At 43.1% G+C, this 17,031-nt stretch overlaps 1 protein-coding gene across 7 annotated transcripts in view; it reads left to right on the top strand.

Moving 5' to 3' along the window:
* The window catches only part of DIPK2B (divergent protein kinase domain 2B), a 370,971-nt gene that overhangs the window by 333,936 nt on the left and 20,004 nt on the right, over positions 1-17,031 (top strand). For 5 of the 7 annotated variants that reach the window (XM_053309380.1, XM_053309381.1, XM_053309378.1 and 2 more), the window contains one exon: positions 15,926-16,099. In XM_053309380.1, the coding sequence (XP_053165355.1) occupies positions 15,926-16,099 (174 nt within the window). Of the gene's footprint in view, positions 1-3,285; positions 3,395-3,541; positions 3,562-15,925; positions 16,100-17,031 lie in introns of those variants that run through there. The other 2 variants (XM_053309382.1, XM_053309383.1) reach the window with 2 other exon arrangements.

The following is a 17,031-nucleotide window of genomic DNA, read 5'->3' on the forward strand; positions in this document are numbered from 1 at the left end:
AGTGCAGCCCATAGTTAAAGTGTGTGCGGTCCTCCCTCTTTATCAAGCCACCCGCTCGGTTTCAGCTCAGTGCTGGCGTCTTCCCCTAGTTCAGTCCACTAGCAAACCTCTGAGCCAGCCTGGTTCATGGTGTACCAGTTTGGCGCCAAACTGTTCACACACACCCCTATTCTCAACATATGGGAGATTTTCGGATTTTTATGTGGCCGAGGAAGAGCTTTCCATGCAGTCTGCATTTCTACTGTCCATGGGCTTCCTCTCCTACCGGTACTGTCCATAAGCTTATGCCAAGGGAATTGGTTTTGTCACCTGTCTCTGTGAACAGAACAATTTCCCATTGTCATGTGCAAGTCTGTTGTCACTTATAAACATTTGCAATTACTTGTTGCTTTGCAGAGAGGCTGAGCTTTCCAAATAAGGTGAAACGAAAGGTCTGTTAAGGCTGAATCACATTGCAACTGTATATCCTAGCTAGACTCAGCATGTGATGTCAAGTGCAGCCAACTGCAATTCTCTGCCCTTCCACAAGTTGCTTACTCCTTGCATAAACTGAAATATAGAATGGGATCCAAATTTAATTTCAGTCCATTTAGGAATGCAGTATTTCTTCCTATTTTATTTTATTCTAAACAGAGAGGGAAGCCATCCACCTCCAAACTAAGGTACTTATAACTCTTTGACACCTAAAAGAATCCTAGCCATGAACTGTAAGATTCTGTTGTCTTGATTTGTTACCAGCAGCAGGAAATAAGCACTGCTACCCTCATCAAACCTAGTAATCTTCTTCATTGACAGACTAACTAACTGTAAATAACATATTATGTAGAATGACATTTTTGTAAAGAACTTATTCCCATTGCTGCATCAAAACAGTGGTACTCCCTTGACAGCTGCATCTCTTATCATCTGCAGTTTCGAAAATATAGGAGACTTGACAGAGGTTATTGGGCTCAAATTATTTGCTTTTATAGTGCAGAGAATTATGACAAACCTTAACATACTTGAATCAAAATGACAGACCATGAAATAATGCTTTTGATTTTACCATGCCCATCCCATCTGACCCAGCTATCAATTGAGCGATCTGCCACAACCATTATTTCATCTGTCACAATGAAAATCTTTATTGCAAACTACAAATGCTCCAGTGCTGAAAACTTTGCCTGCTCCAAAGACAACCAAAATTTAACTCTGTGCTTATATGCAGCTTTTGATGGAATATAGCAGCCTGTACAGGAATAGCATTTTATGCCATTTCATTTCCAGTAGTCATAACTTCAAATCAAAACGGTTTGGATTTTTAGAACATCAATATGTGGGGATTAACACCTACAGATAAAAATGTACTTTACTTTTATGATATATCTACTTGTGCAGAGCAAATGTTTAATGCTGTTGCAGAGAAATTACTTATCCTCTATAAGTAATTGTATAGGAAGCCAACTTTAACTGAGAAACAAGAGTTTTGTATCTATTACTAACTAAAAGCATAGGCTAAAAAAACAATAATAGTCTCTTATGCAGAGAGAGGGAGAACCCCTCAGTTTGAATTCAGGACAACAAGTGAGGAGGAGACAAGCAAAAACAGTTACTCCGTCCCAAAGCCAGTACAAAGACACATTCAGATATCTACAAGCCTGCCCCACACAAGGAACAGAGACGATGCCCATGGCAAAATCCCATTCCCCTTCTCGTTGTCTCATTCTTGAATTTTGAGTCCCACGTTTTGTTTTATGGTGTGATGCAATCTATTCTTTTCCTGATTGCAGCAATTTATCTGTTTCTGAATCTGGCATGCCTTCAATTTTATGCCAATCTGTAGCATTTGGGCTCTGGCATTTTTTCCTGCCTCTTCTCTGGCCGCCAGTGACTATCTTCGAGGTGGAACCCCTTTATTGATTCTGCTTGAGCGCCTCATTTCTTGTTCCATCTCAACCTCCCCTTCTTGATTAAGTCTCTCCATTATATCATAGTTTATGATTATTTGTCCATTTTGTTGCTGTGGCTGTTGTTCAGCCTCTTCAGTTACTGGAGAATTCGTGTTACAGTCAGACATCACATTGGCATTTGATTTTTGCCTCATCCAAATATGCAACATTGAGCAGTTTTACAGTCTCTGATAGGATCAAGTATTCTGTAGCTTTTGCTATTAAGTGAATAACCTATTAATATTCCTTCTGCAATCTAATTTTATTCTTAGTTCTTTAGGAATATATGCATGTGCTTTGTATCCAAATACTCTAATATGCTTTAAGTTAGGTTTTGTCCCATTCCACAGTTCAAAGGGTTGATAGGGCCAGTTGCTCTCCCCCTGTTAAGTAAAGAGAATCACCACTTTAAAAAGGTGCCTCTTTGCCCATTTAGCAGGGGGCAAATACAGACCTCCTTTAATCTTTCCTACATCTCACTTGCTGTATTTTTGTCTTCTGTATGATAGATTAACTGATCACTTACAGTCAGAGATGTGTGTCCCATGGCTTGCTTGTTTGCAGAATCCCATTCTCACTTTCTCTTCATTCTCTGTTGGTCTTTGTTCTTCCAGAATGTAAGAGAGTCCAAGAGTATTCAGCAGCATCTTCACTCTGAAGGACCATCTTCTGTAGTTTGTTTCATTGAGCAGTTCAACAGCAGGATGCCTCCCCACATATGCAAAAGTAGTAATCTTGTCCATCTTTCTTGCCTACAAACTCTTTGTTATTTCACAACTTATTGCTTCACAACTGGGCCCATAACCTAATGTCACAGAGTAATTACTTATCCTCTATAAGTAATTGTACAGGAAGCCAACTTTAACTGAGAAACAAGAGTCTGATATTTATTACTAACTAAAAACATAGAAAGAAAACAATCTCTTAATCTCTCAACAGTCTCTTATGCTGAGAGAGGGAGAACCTCTCAGTTTGAATTCAGGACAGCAAGTAAGGAGGAAGCAAGCAAACACAGTGATTTCACTCCCAAGCCCGTACACGACACATTCAAATATATACAAGCATGCCCCACACAAAGAATTGAGTCATTGTCCATGGCAAAATCCCAACACATGCTAACAATGAAAAGAGGAGAAGCTAAAGGCAATAACCATAACCTATCATGTAATGCAGCATTTTCTTCTGCAGCTTGTCCTCTATTTTTAGTTTTTAAAATGCAGCCATATCAGGTCAAACTATTAGTTCATGTAGGTGAGGGCTGCCTAATTCTGACTAATGGCAGCTTTCCAAGGCCTCAGGCAGAAGAAACTTTCCCAACCTTGCTATTCAAGCTCCATTAACTGGCAAGGCAAGAGACTGAACCCTAACCCTAGAAATCAAAGCAACAGCTGCGTCAGACTCCACATCCCCCTCCTTTCAGCATCAAAATGGAATGGGCCACCCAGAGAGTGACCACCTCCCAATCTGTAAGTTTAAAGCTGTCTGAAGTACATGTATATTTTGATAGTTACCAATGCCCTGACTTTTTTGCTTTTTGCTTTCTACCTGCCCCACCTCCCTGTTCTTTTTTTTTTTTCCTAATTTGCCCCTGCTTTTTTCTCTTTCTTTTTTTTCTCAGTGCTGGCAGGCTTGGGTAAGTCCCCTGCTAACTTGGCAAAGAGGCACCTTTTAATGTGGTGATTCTGTTTATTTAGCAGGGGGAGAGTAACTGGCCCTTTCCACCCCCAGCACAGTACTTCCAGGGACTGTTGCTGGTGTCTATCTCATGTTTCTTTTTAGATTGTGAGCCCTTTGGGGACAAGGAGCCTTCCTATTTATTTATTTGTTATTTCTCTATGTAAACCGCCCTGAGCTATTTTTGGAAGGGTGATATAGAAATCGAATAAATAATAATAATAAATAATAATAAATACCCAAGCCCACTGGTGTGGAGGAAAGGGGTATGTAGGCTTCTGCCTCTGTGACCAGGTTCTCCCCTGCCCCTGCTGCTCCAATGTCCACCAGCAGCTACTGGTTACCATCAAACTGATCTGGAAGAGGAATGAGGTAATGCGTGGGTTAAATGCACAACTGAAATGAGTGAAGCAATTGCCCAGCTAATTTGCTCAGATAGGATACAGTAAATTAAGACAAATCTAATGAGTGATTATGATAAGTTAGAAAACTTTAAGAGTCTCATTAATGAACTGCAGGGGCCCTGAATTAACAAGAAGTGAGGAATAGGCAATCAGGGGGTCTAAGATTGAAACTATGGTTTGGCAAGGAGTACATACAGGCCAAAAAAGACCGCATTAGCTCCTGTGGGCATTATAGGGAAAATATAGATGTCACAAATGCACAAGCTTTGTTGTTTTTTTAAAAAGGTCTATGGGAAACAGGGAGGTAGGGGTAGGGATGTGCACAAACCTGTTTGGAGGCCCTTTAATGGGCCTCAGAACAGGTCTGAACACTCACCGGTTTGAACATTCAGTTGTGGGGGGGGTCAGACTTATGGGTGGGGGAGGGTGCACTTACCCCTCCCCCAGCTCCCCCCCCACACACACACACACCGGCGCTCGGTTCCTGTAAAATCCTTTGGGGCAGCAGGGTACGTCCCTGCCACCCCTTGTCCTCTTTAGCAGGAAGTGGCTGGAAGTACCTGGCATGCATGCGCACTCTGTGTGTGCACTTGCACATGTCAGATGGCTCGCATGTGATTGCGACATGTATGCGCACACGCACCCAGTACTTCCAGCCACTTCTGGCCAAAGAGGGGAAGGGGTGGCAGGGAGGTATGCTGCCACCCCAAAGTATTATACAGGAACCGAGCACCGGCGGGGGAAGGGTAAGTGCACCCTCCCCCACCCTTAAAGTCTGGTCCCCACCCCTTCGAATCCCCCCTGCCCGGTTCCATGCACATCTGTAGTTAGAGGAACCACAATGTACTGTAAGCCCACTGAGGCCTTGCACTAGGGGTGTGCGTGGACCTTTTGCACACCCCAGTGTACCGTACCACAAAGTACAGAACTGAACCACAGTGTACTGTAATCCCACTCAGGCCTTGCATAGGGGTGTGCATGGACATTTTGGTGCAATTTGGTCCAAATTCAGTTCAAATTTGGATCGAACCTCACCATAGCGAACCAGTTTTCTCAAACCAATTAGCTGGGCTATTCAGTTCGACAAACCAGCTTGAACTGGTTCGAAGTGGTTCACGATCAAACCACTTGAAATGGCCCAGTTTGCGGCGGTCCAGTTCATGAATGAACCGGTTCTTCACATCCCTAGCTTGCACTCGCACAGGTTCACTCCCTGAGCTTCACTCTCTTCATGAGGTTCCTTAAGAACCTTCTGCTGCCACCATGTTTCATGCAGCACTGTCATCTTGCATATTATTTCAGACTCACAGAACTCCGAAGATCAAGTGAACGCTTTTATTTTATTTCTAGAATGGTTCTACAACTAATATAACTATTGCATGCTCTACAGTCTAAATCTTCAGAACTATTCACTCTGCCCCTTCATTTCCTGTTCCTCCTCTACACTCCACCTTCCTGTTGCTACTTCACCACAACATATTCTTAGAGAAATATCGCCTTAAAAGAGAAACCCTACCTGTAAGCAATTGATTGTTGTACAATTGAAGTAACAGGCTTTAAATTGCCTTATCTTATTGAGTGTCTCAGGGAAAATATCATATAGTAATTGGACAGGAGAGTTATGCATCATTTGATCAGATTTTCCCCAGAACATTTGTTGTTTTTTAAACTATTATACAGCTTGACCAATATCTTGTTTTGAGCAGTAAAGCAGCTTCTATCCTAGCATTTCCTTTGCTGAATGTTAAGAGAGAGTAGGGGGGCACCTGTCTTTATATAAGAAAGAACAATTGTTTCATTTCAATGCTTTCAGTTATAATCTGCAAACATCAGATTGGTCTTCCTGGGTTTATTATCCAAGGGCCAAACTGCATGTTACATGGCAGATATATGTAATTGTCTAGATTTTTTGTTGTTAATTAAAGCAGTTGCAGTGTTTTCCTGTGCAAACCAGACATTAGTCTGGTTTGGCTTGAATCTGGACCAGATTCAAACCACCCCGGGTGGTTCGGGCTCAATCAAGCCCAGGCAGTTCTGGTTCCTGCCTGTGAACTGGCCGAGCCGGCTTGCAGGTAAGTTCGGTGGTGGTACACTTGTAAAGGGAAATCTGGTTAGGATTCCCCTTACAAGTACAGGGGGTCTTCTAGCCTAAAAAGGCTTTCCTTTTTTAACTTTAAAGGGGGGGGGCAGACTAAATGCTTATTTTTTACTTTTTAAATGAAGCCCTGCTGGTGGCAGAGGTGGCCGCTGTGGCAGGGGATAATCAGGAGGTGAGGGCTCTTCCAACCACCCTGCTGGCAGATGAAATTGTTAATTTCCATGTTCAAAATGAAGCCCTACTGGCAGCGGGGCAGCAGGGGTGGCCACTGCAGAGGCAGATACTTGGGAGGCAGTGACAAGGGCTCCTCCAACTATCCCAATGTCCACATGGATACAGTGGAAGACTTTACCCTAGGCGTAAAACTCAGCATGACAGATAAAGAGGAGAAAATAGATATTGCCTTTGCCTGACACCAGGCCCTGAAGATCTCTTGCATCACAACATTGTTAAAAATATAACAATAAAACAATCCATAAAACATATACATGCTCTAAAATAATACAGCTAAATAACAGTTAAAATAGAAGACCTAAGGCCATAGCAATTAGAATCAAAGCCAGATACATTAACCATAAAAATGTTTTTAAAGGCTTTCTGAAACAATTGTTTTTACCAGCATTAAAAAAAAAAAAGGCTGTTAGTCTGGTGTCACTCAGGAGAAGGTTCCAATAGGGAGGGCTTGTGACAGTCAGAACAGTGCCTTGGAACACTATCTAAGGAGACAGGAAGGTACATACTATGGGAGAAGTACTTCACGAGGTTTCTTGATCCTAATCCTTTTAGGACTTTTAAAGTAAAGGCATATCTGGAAATGAAGTGAAAGTTAGTGCAGTTCTTTCACTTTCACTTTCTTAGCACTAGTGTAAGATTAGTTTTGTGGTCGGTCCCAGATAACAACTTGATTACCACATTTTCAAGTAGTCGCAGGTTCCAAACAGTTTAGAAGGGCAGCTGACTATAAAGTGCTTATTAAAGTGCAAGGAGACCAGTGCATTTGTGAAGGTAAGAATCATAGTACAGGAAGAGACACAAATATCATCTCAGATTCCCACAAGCAGTGCACATTAATACCATCTCCTCCACATCATGTTGTTCTGACTATAGCATAAGATCTGGAAGGCTATCACCTCTGGTCTGAAAGGCTATCATATCCAGCATCCTGATTTAACATGGTGGCCAACCACATACCTCCAGAAATCTCACAACAGGTGTGTCTGTGTGTGTGCGCACGCACTTGTGCACGAGGGGGCAGCCCTCTCATATTATTGCTCCCCAAAAAAACTGGTATTCAGTGGCATTCTACTTTTGAACATGGCAAATATTTTGTTGCTTCTGTGCATTATTGAATTTTGGAGGCATCTTTACTATTGGAACCTAATTTGATTCTGTTTTCTGTTTCTGAAATATTATGGAACGAAGTTGCGATCCTTACACTAGGTTTTCTAAAAGGAAACACAAAAGTGAAATATATATATGTATAGTGCTGTCTGAAAGAAGAAAAAAGTGTGATGACATATATGTTTATGGATAGAAAATAACGTGTATAAACTTCTTTATAACCTTTGAAGACATCTCTCTCTATATATATTTCTCTAAGGTGTACCCATGGCTGATCTCATGTGTGGCAGCTCTCATGAGGGGTCACGAGCAGCTGCCAGATAGCGATGGGGACAGGTGGGTGGGGGAAAGAAACTGCTGGCCAGGAGACTGGCCAAGTGGCAACCAACAGGCAGGGAGGGTGAGAGGAAAGCGGCGGCCAGGGAGAGAGCAAGAGGAAAGCATTCAAGAGCGGTGAGAGGAAAGCAGCGGCCAGGGGGAGGGCAAGAGGAAAGCGGCTGAAAGCAGTGGCCAGGGGGAGGGTGGGAGGAAAGTGCCTGAAAGTGGCAGCTGGGGGGGGGGTGAGAGGGAAGTGGCTGAGGGAGGGTGAGAACAGCTGTATGGGCGGTGCAGCCTCTCTCTCCGGCCTGCCTGCTGGCCAAAAGGAAAGATGACTTGCACTGGGGCTGATGTGAAGCGTGAGCAGGCAGGCAGGCAGTGGAGAGGGCAGCACAGCCACCCTCTCCAGCCAGCCTGCTGGCCAAATGTCAGGTGGGCCTGCACTGAGGCTGAAAGAAGCCACTCTGTGCCTGTGCAGAGAGGTGAGGAGAACGGCGGAGCAGGCAGCGGAGAGGGAGGCACAGCATCCCTCTCCGGGTCCACCTGCCAATCAAATGGCAGGCCAGGGAGTGGAGGGGGGAAGCAGTGGCCAGGGGGCAGTGGGGAGTGAACGAGGGAGAACTAGAGGCCTAGATGCTCTGAGACTGGTTCAGCTAGTTCATTTTATTTCTGCTAGAAAAAGTTCTTTTTAAAAAACTTGTCAGTACTTATTTTTAAAAGGTTGAGCATTTAGGAATTAATGTAACTTCAAACATATGAATGGGAACTAGCTGACTCTGCTCAGAGCATCTGCTTCCCTAGTTCTCCCTGTCTCCCTGTGTCTCCCTGTTCCCATAATGAAGTTTGCAGTGCCCTGCAAACAGTTATTCCCCACTCTGACACCATGTGGAATTAAAAAAGAATTTGGACACCATGTTAAGCTGAAACAGCAACTAACTTTAATCTTCCCTTTCCAAACCTTCCCTTTCTCCCCACACAGTGCCACCTAGTGGCCTTGAACTATATACAGTACAACTATTTCCATAACATAGTCAACTTTAATCACTGGGGCAACAGAAAGGAAATAAGACTTCACAAGAAGCACCATCAATGTTTGCGTAGCTCTTCCAAAACATACATTCTGTTAGGTAACAGCCAAGAGAGTCTACCTGAGTAAGAAATTGAGAATTCCATTAAAACATAGCTTCACCAAACCTAGGTTATGTTAGAGATGAATATTACGGTTTGGGAGAGGAAGATGCTTTTCTTTTGGTATCTGAAATTCCCTTCTAATGTATTAGATAGGGATGTGCCTGGAACCGCTCGTCCAAGTTCCGGAGGTGGCGAGGGTGCTCCCTTAAGGGCAGGGGAGGGTGTACTTACCCCTCCTGCCGCTTTTCCCCCACCAGCGCTCCATTATATCAAAGCCCCTTGGGGTGGCAGCTTACCTCCCTGCTGCCCCGTTGCCATCCTTGGCCAGAAGTGGCCAGAAATACTGCCGGCCACTTCCAGCCGAGGACGGCAACGGGGCAGCAAGGAGATATGCTGCCGCCCCAAGGGGCTTTGATACAACTGAGTGCCTGTGGGGAAAATGTGGCTGGAGGGGTAAGTGCACCCTCCTCCACCCTTAAGGGAGCACCCCTGCTGCCTCAGAAATCCAAAATGGCCCCGGTGGCCAAAACATTTTGGAGGCTTCGATAATGGCACATCCTTAGTATTAGAACAGATATCTAAAACATCATATTTACTTATTTATTTATCATATTTATATACTGCCTGATATGTGTATCTCTAGGAGATGTACCCAATTTAAAACACAACAAATATAAAACAGAATAAAAACAATTTAAATTAGCTAACCCGGTGCAGAGCATCTGTGCCCCTAGTTCTCCCTGTCTCCCCCCCCAACATGCCGCGCAACCGATCCGGTTCCCTACTCTGTCTTCATTTGGTCTTCATCTCTTCAGCCATTCTCCCCCCATCCATTCATCCAGTTTGTGCTCAACCCCCAACATCCTTTCAACCAGTTCATTCTCACCCCCCTCCATCCCTTCAACCAGTTAGTTCTCACCCACCCACACACATCCCTCTGGCCAGTTTGTTCTCATTCCCCACCCCTTCGGCCAGTACATTCTCTCCTCCTCCCCACATCCTTTCAGCCAGTTTGTTCTTCCCCCATCCCTTCAGCCAGGTCGCTCTCCCCACCCACCCACCCCTTTGGCCAGTTTGTTCTCGCCCCCATCCCTTCAGCATCGGTTTCATTGCCCATGCCACCGCCTGCTCGGCTGTCCTCCTCATGAGGAGGTTGGCAGTTGGAGCCAGCTCACAGTGGAGACACCTCCTACTCCTCGACCTCCCTCCTTCCTCGGCAGGCCTGCTCAGAGAGAGGCTCCCCCTGCTGTACTTTGCTCTGTTCTGCCCTGCCAGGAAGTCTCGCAAGAGCTACCACACATGACATTAGCCACGGGTACGCCTTAGAGGATTATATAGATAGATAACTTAACAGAATTAAAAAGTTAAAACAATTTCATGGGATAAAAACAATTAAATGGTTTAGACATAATTTCAGTTAAAAGCCTGAGAAAACAGGTTGGAGATGGAGTTCCAGTGCATTGACCTTTTGCGCCACTAATGACCACTAGGGGCATTGGGAGTAGAGGTAGCTAGTGAGGGTTTCCTTACCTGTCCCTGCTTGCCTCTACTCTGTGGCCCCTGCCTTGACTCCTCAGGTACTTTCTGTAGTGAGTCAGTCCTTTTCCTTTCCTTCCAGAGAGAAGATGGAAACATCTCTCTCTCTACCTACCTACCTATTCATTATGTAGCTGATAGATAGGATAGGTCTTTCATATCCCAAATGTACTTCACTAATAAATCAATTTAGTTTAGACTCTACAGTGATTTCCATTCGTGTTACATGCATGTCTGCACTCTGTAACTGGAGTAGTAGCTTCCTTGATACTTTGCTAAATAATCACAAAACTCCAACATGACTTGAGGGTCTTCCTAAAAGCATCAGAGATGGAGAAACTCTTATTTTGATAAGGAGCATATTCTAAAGCCCCGGAGTAGCTGCATAAAAGACCCGCTCCCAAGTCACCACCAAATGAGCTGGTGACAACCATAACCGGACCTCTCCAGGGTTCATGACCAGAGGCGTAACTATAGGGGGGGAAGGGGGGGCACGTGCCCCGGGCGCCATCTTTTCTGGTCACGTGGGGGGCGCCGCCATGACCTAATTCTTTTTTTAAAAAATTTAATTTTTTGTTAATACAAATGTTTCCTGCTCAGTGCAGCAGCGCTGCAGCAGTCAAGGAAGCGCGTCGGTGCCCCCTTCCCCATGAGCGGTCCCTTCCGTGCCGCCTGCGCCCCCGCCCCATTGCTTTGCTGGTGCCTGGCGGCCAGTCAGTGGCCTGGCTTGGTGGCGGCGGCGGGCGCTTGTGAGGAAAAACCTAAGTATAATGTAGTATGTTGGGGGGGCGGGGGGGCGCGGTGGGGGGGTGCCATTTCAGTGCTTGCCCCGGGCGCCGTTTTCCCTAGTTACACCTCTGTTCATGACAAAGAAGGTGCTCTCTTAAGTATCCTGGACACAAGCCATTAAGGGCTTTATAGGTAAAACCAGCACTTTGTATTGCTCTTGGAAACATATCAAAAGCCAGTACAGTTCTTTTTAAAATTGGTATTACATGGTCCCTTCAGTTTGCCCCAAAGACTAGTCTGGCTACCACATTCTGTACCAATTGTAGTTTCCAGACTACATTTAAAGGCAGCCCAGCATAGAGTACATTACAGTAGCCAAGCCTGGAGGCCACCAGTATATACCCCACTGTTTTAAGATCATTTACCTCCAGAAATGGATGTACCTGAGGGATCAGCCAAAGCTGATAAAATTGCTGCTGGCCACCGCCTCAGCCTGAGAAACCAGAGAGAGTTTTGGATTCAGGAGCACTCCCAAGCTATGTACCTGATCTTTCAGGATGGGTGTAATCCCATCCTGAACAGGCGGATCTAAACCATCTCTCGGGTTCCAACCCCCACAGTCAGTACTTCCATCTTATTTGGATTTAACTTCAGTTTGTTATCCCTCATCCAGCCTATTACCACCTCCAGGCAGGCATTTAGGGAAATTATGCCATTTCCTGATGAGGTCGATATGGAGAAATAAAACTGGGCGTCATCAGCATATTGAAAACACCCTACACCAAAACTTCTCACCTAGTGGTTTCATGTAGATGTAAAAGAACATTGGCAACAGTATGGTGCCTTGTGGAACTCCATGCTTTAGTTCCCGCTTTGCAGAATGACACCATCCAAGTGACACCATCTGGAATCTATCAGAGAAGTAGGAGCAGAACCACTGTAGAACAGTGCCACCCAATCCCACCTCCCTCAGGCAACCCAGAAGGATACCATGACCAATGGTATCAAAAGCCACTTGATCCAAAAGGATGAGCAGATCACACACCCTCTGTTGATATCCAATTGGATATCATCCATCAGGCCAACCAAGGCAGTCTCAACTCTCTTGAAAGCCAATTTGAAATGAGTCTGCAGGTGAAACTCGGAAAATTAGAATATCGTGCCAAAGTCCATTAATTTCAGTAATGCAAATTAAAAGGTGAAACTGATATATGAGACAGACGCATTACATGCAAAGCGAGATAAGTCAAGCCTTAATTTGTTATAATTGTGATGATCATGGCTTACAGCTCATGAAAACCCCAAATCCACAATCCCAGAAAATTAGAATATTACATGGAACCAATAAGACAAGGATTGTAAATAGAACAATATCGGACCTCTGAAAAGTATAAGCATGCATATGTATTCGGTACTTGGTTTGGGCCCCTTTTGCAGCAATTACTGCCTCAATGCGGCGTGGCATGGATGCTATCAGCCTGTAGCACTGATGAGGTATTATGGAAGACCAGGATGCTTCATTAGCGGCCTTCAGCTCTTCTGCATTGTTTGGTCTCATGTCTCTCATCCTTCTCTTGGCAATGCCCCATAGATTCTCTATGGGGTCAGGTCAGGCGAGTTTGCTGGCCAATCAAGCACAGTACACTGTATACTTTTCAGAGGTCCGATATTGTTCTATTCTTCAATCCTTGTCTTCTTGGTTCCATGTAATATTCTAATTTTCTGGGATTGTGGATTTGGGGTTTTCATGAGCTGTATGCCATGATCATCACAATTATAACAAATTAAGGCTTGACTTATCTCGCTTTGCATGTAATGCGTCTGTCTCATATATCAGTTTCACCTTTTAATTTGCATTACTGAAATAAATGGACTTTTGCACGATATTCTAATTTGCTGAGTTTCACCTGTAGATAATCTGTATTATCCCAAACTGCCTTGAGCTGAGAGGTCACCACCCACTCAATCACCTTGCCCAATCATGGAAGACTGGAAATGGGTCTGTAATTAGCTGACTCTGAGGGATCCAATGTAGGTTTCTTCAAGAGTGGTCTAATAATAGCCTCCTTAAGACGAGGAGGCATCCTGCCCTCCCTCAGATAAGCATTTATAATATTTACCAGACTTCTCTGGTAACATGATTACCTGATAAAATAAGCCAAGTTGAGCAAGGGTCAAATCTAGGTGTTTTTTGGTAGCAATGTGGCTTAATCAGGAGAAGGTGGGCATGCATACTGACAATAACTTACTTGGATACGCTATACAAACTGAGAATGGCTGCACTACTGGGCATATAGGCCTTTCAGTGGTCATGGAGCCCTGGTAAATGCTCAACTTTGCATCCTCTGGAGTTAACTCATCAAATCTCATCTATTATTAATGTTATTCATTTTAAATAATGCAGATATAAATATTAATATTTAGATTTATTCTTCTGTAAGTCACAGGAGAGGAGATCTGGTCTTGTGGTAGCAAGCATGACTTGTCCCCATAGCTAAGCAGGGTCTGCCCTGGTTGCATATGAATGGGAGACTTGATGTGTGAGCACTGCAAGATATTTCCCTCAGGGGATGGATCCGCTCTGGGAAGAGCAGAAGGTTTCAAGTTCCCTCCCTGCGTTCTCCAAGATAGGGCTGAGAGAGATTCCTGCCAGCAACCTTGGAGAAGCCGCTGCCAGTCTGTGAAGACAATACTGAGCTAGATAGACCAATGGTCTGACTCAGTATATGGCAGTTTCCTATGTTTCCTATGTTTCCCCCCACCCCCTATTTTTCTGCTTTTTTTAAAAAAATGGAAACAGATAAAAGTAGCACCATCATCACGTCATCCTGTGCTACTGGCATTTTCAGATAATTTGTTGCATTACTGCAGCAGTGCTCATTGGCAGGAGCAGGTCCTAGTCAAGTAAATAGACACACGTAATTCAGGTTGATTGTGTCAAAGCCCTTACATTTTTTGCATTTTAAAATTTTATTAATTACCTTTTTTACCCATTACTTTTTATATTAGTTTTGGAAGTCCTTTATAGAAATATTAGAGAAGATGATCAAATACAAGGCTTGAAAATAGTATAAACTTAGAGCCTTCGCGGATGATGTGGTGTTTTTTTCTTGAAAATCCATTAGAGAAGATTGGAAGACTCTTGGAAAAAATAGAACAATTCGGCCAATTGGCTGGGTTTTATATAAATAAGACTAAAACAAAGGTGTTGACAAAGAATATGGACCATAAATCTAAGGATAGACTCTGAAATAAAGAATTGAAAGTGGAGAAGAAAATTAAATATTTGGGTGTCTGGCTGACAGATAAAAATTCTTTGTTGTTTTCAAATTATTATGTCAAAATATGGAATACAGTAAAAATTGATTTGCAAAGATGGACTAGAATGAACATATCTTTGATGGGAAGAATTTCAGTTGTCCAGATGAATGTTTTACTTAAAATATTGTTTCTTTTTCAGACTATTCCTATAATTAATACGTTAACTTGTTTTAAGCAATGGCAAAAGGACATAACTAAATTTGTTTGGCAAGAGAAAAGACCAAGAATTAAATTTAAAAATTTAACAGATGCTAAACAAAGAGGTGGTCTTACCCTGCCGGATTTAAGGTTGTATTTTGATGCTGTTTGTTTGACGTGGTTAAAGGAATGTATAACATTAAGATAAATATGCAGTCTGAATGGGGTACCTATAGAGATTTGTTATGTTTTCAAGATAAGGGCTGTAAATTAAAAAATCTAGCTGAAGTCCAACATTTGGTTAGCAACTGGTTTCAGTACCATCAGCTAAACGGAATTTACAAGAAGGATCTTAAAGCTGGATTTGAGGATCAGATGTTGAGCTGTGAGAAGGAGTTGTGTGAAAATGATGAAAAATTAGTCTCTAAGATGTATAAGTTGTTGCTTTTGGAGGAGACAAGAGATGAAGTGGTTAAAACGACTATGATAAAATGGGCTCAAGATGTGGGTCATAATATAGTGATGGCAGCTTGGGAAAAATTATGGAAAACTGATTTAAAGTTCACTGCCTGTTATACTTTAAAATAAAATTGTTATAAGATGATGTACAGGTGGTATCTGACACCAAAAAATTTAGCATTAATGTATAAAAATGTTTCAAATAAATGTTGGAAATGTGGACAATGTGAAGGAACTTTCTTTCATATGTGGTGGTCATGCGGGAAGGCAAAGGCCTTTTGGGATATGATATATAATGAGTTGAAGAAAATTTTTTAAATGACATTTCCTAAGAGGCCAGAATCTTTCTTGCTGGGAATAACTCAAGGAGAGTTCTCTAGAAGAAACTTGACTTTTTTAATGTATGCAACCACAGCGGCTAGAATAGTATACGCGCAGAAATGGATCGACAATAAAATGCTTTCAAAAGAAGACTGGTTGATCAAAATTTTGGAATATGCGGAGATGGCAAAACTTACAACACTTATAAGGGATGAAAACTTGGAATGTTTCAAAGAAGATTGGGAACCTTTCTTGCTTTACTTAAAGAACTATTTTTCTAACATGGACCTTTCAGCAGGGTTTGAAATTTAGTAATTACAGCAGGTTGGGTAGGGTAAAATCGAACTGTAAAATGGAGTATATATGTTTTGTATTATTATAGCAATGGCTTATATGTATAGTTAACAAGAAACGCACAGACTTGTAAGCGGGAAGTCAATATTTACTTAATTAAGTGTAACTTGATTGTTAAGGTATTTTTAAAAGCCCTTACATTTAATGCAATGCAGATTCCTTCTTCCTTTCAGGGTCTCCGTACACCAATGCTTCGCTGCCCATCACAGCGGCTTTTGGATCGAATAGTGCGGAGATATGCTGAAGTGCCAGATGCTGGTAGCATATACATGGAACATTTCACAGACCGTGATAAACTGCGTCTCCTCTACACACTGTCTGTTAACTCACATCCTATTATTTTACAGGTAAAATTGTTTCTAATTTTTTGTAGTGTAAACCACCAGGTCTAAGTAATTCAGACTAATGGGAGCATCAGAAAACTTTGGCTGAAAAGTAATATATGTACGGATTCATCATCACTGTGCTACACAGAGAACTGCAGTACTTCAAGAGCTTCCAGGATCCTTGAAGCACTTGAGTTAAAGACTAGCCTGATTTTCAAAGGTCTTGAGCATCCGTTTGGAAAAGAAAAAAATCTGTATCTGTAAATTGGCTTACAATTCACCGCTATGCACAGCATGAGCTGAGTGGCAGAACTCAGAAAATAACACAGATTCAACTAGTAGTCCCAAAGTGGGATGTGTGTGTGTGTGTGTGTGTGTGTGTGTGTGTGTGTGTGTGTGTGTGTGTGTGTCTTTAAATCGTCCGTGTGCGTGTGTAAATCCTCCTGGGTATATTTTTTTCTACTTTAAAGGCAATGGGATTGTAGCTCAGTGTAAGAGCAGCTACTTTGCATGCAGAAGACCCAGTTTTAATCCCTGGCATCTTCAGGTAGGGAAAGGCCCCTGTCTGAAACCCCGGAGAGCCTCTGCCAGTCAGTGTAAATACTTATGGAAAGGGGTCTCAGGCCAGAACATTTCCTTCCCCCTTTCTCCCATTTCTGGCAACTTACTCCCCAACTTTTGCCAGTGGAGAAGTCAAAGACACCCAAATCCTTCTCCTCATCCTGGGCCATGTTATTTCATCCACACTTCTTTCCAGGAGCCCAGGCTGTCCCTCTGGCCACATCTTTCCTTCCATGGCACTGTTCTGTGCACCACCCACACCACCACTTGTGAGACTAACCCAAATCATGCAGACCAACATACCAGTCAACATGCAAGATACGGCCTCGTGTTTTGCACCTTCATCTCAGGGCCTCCAATTAGGTCTGCTGCCACCATCCAACAACCTTCTG

The sequence above is a fragment of the Hemicordylus capensis genome, chromosome 3, assembly GCF_027244095.1.
Source record: "Hemicordylus capensis ecotype Gifberg chromosome 3, rHemCap1.1.pri, whole genome shotgun sequence".
NCBI classification, from domain to species: Eukaryota; Metazoa; Chordata; class Lepidosauria; order Squamata; family Cordylidae; genus Hemicordylus; species Hemicordylus capensis.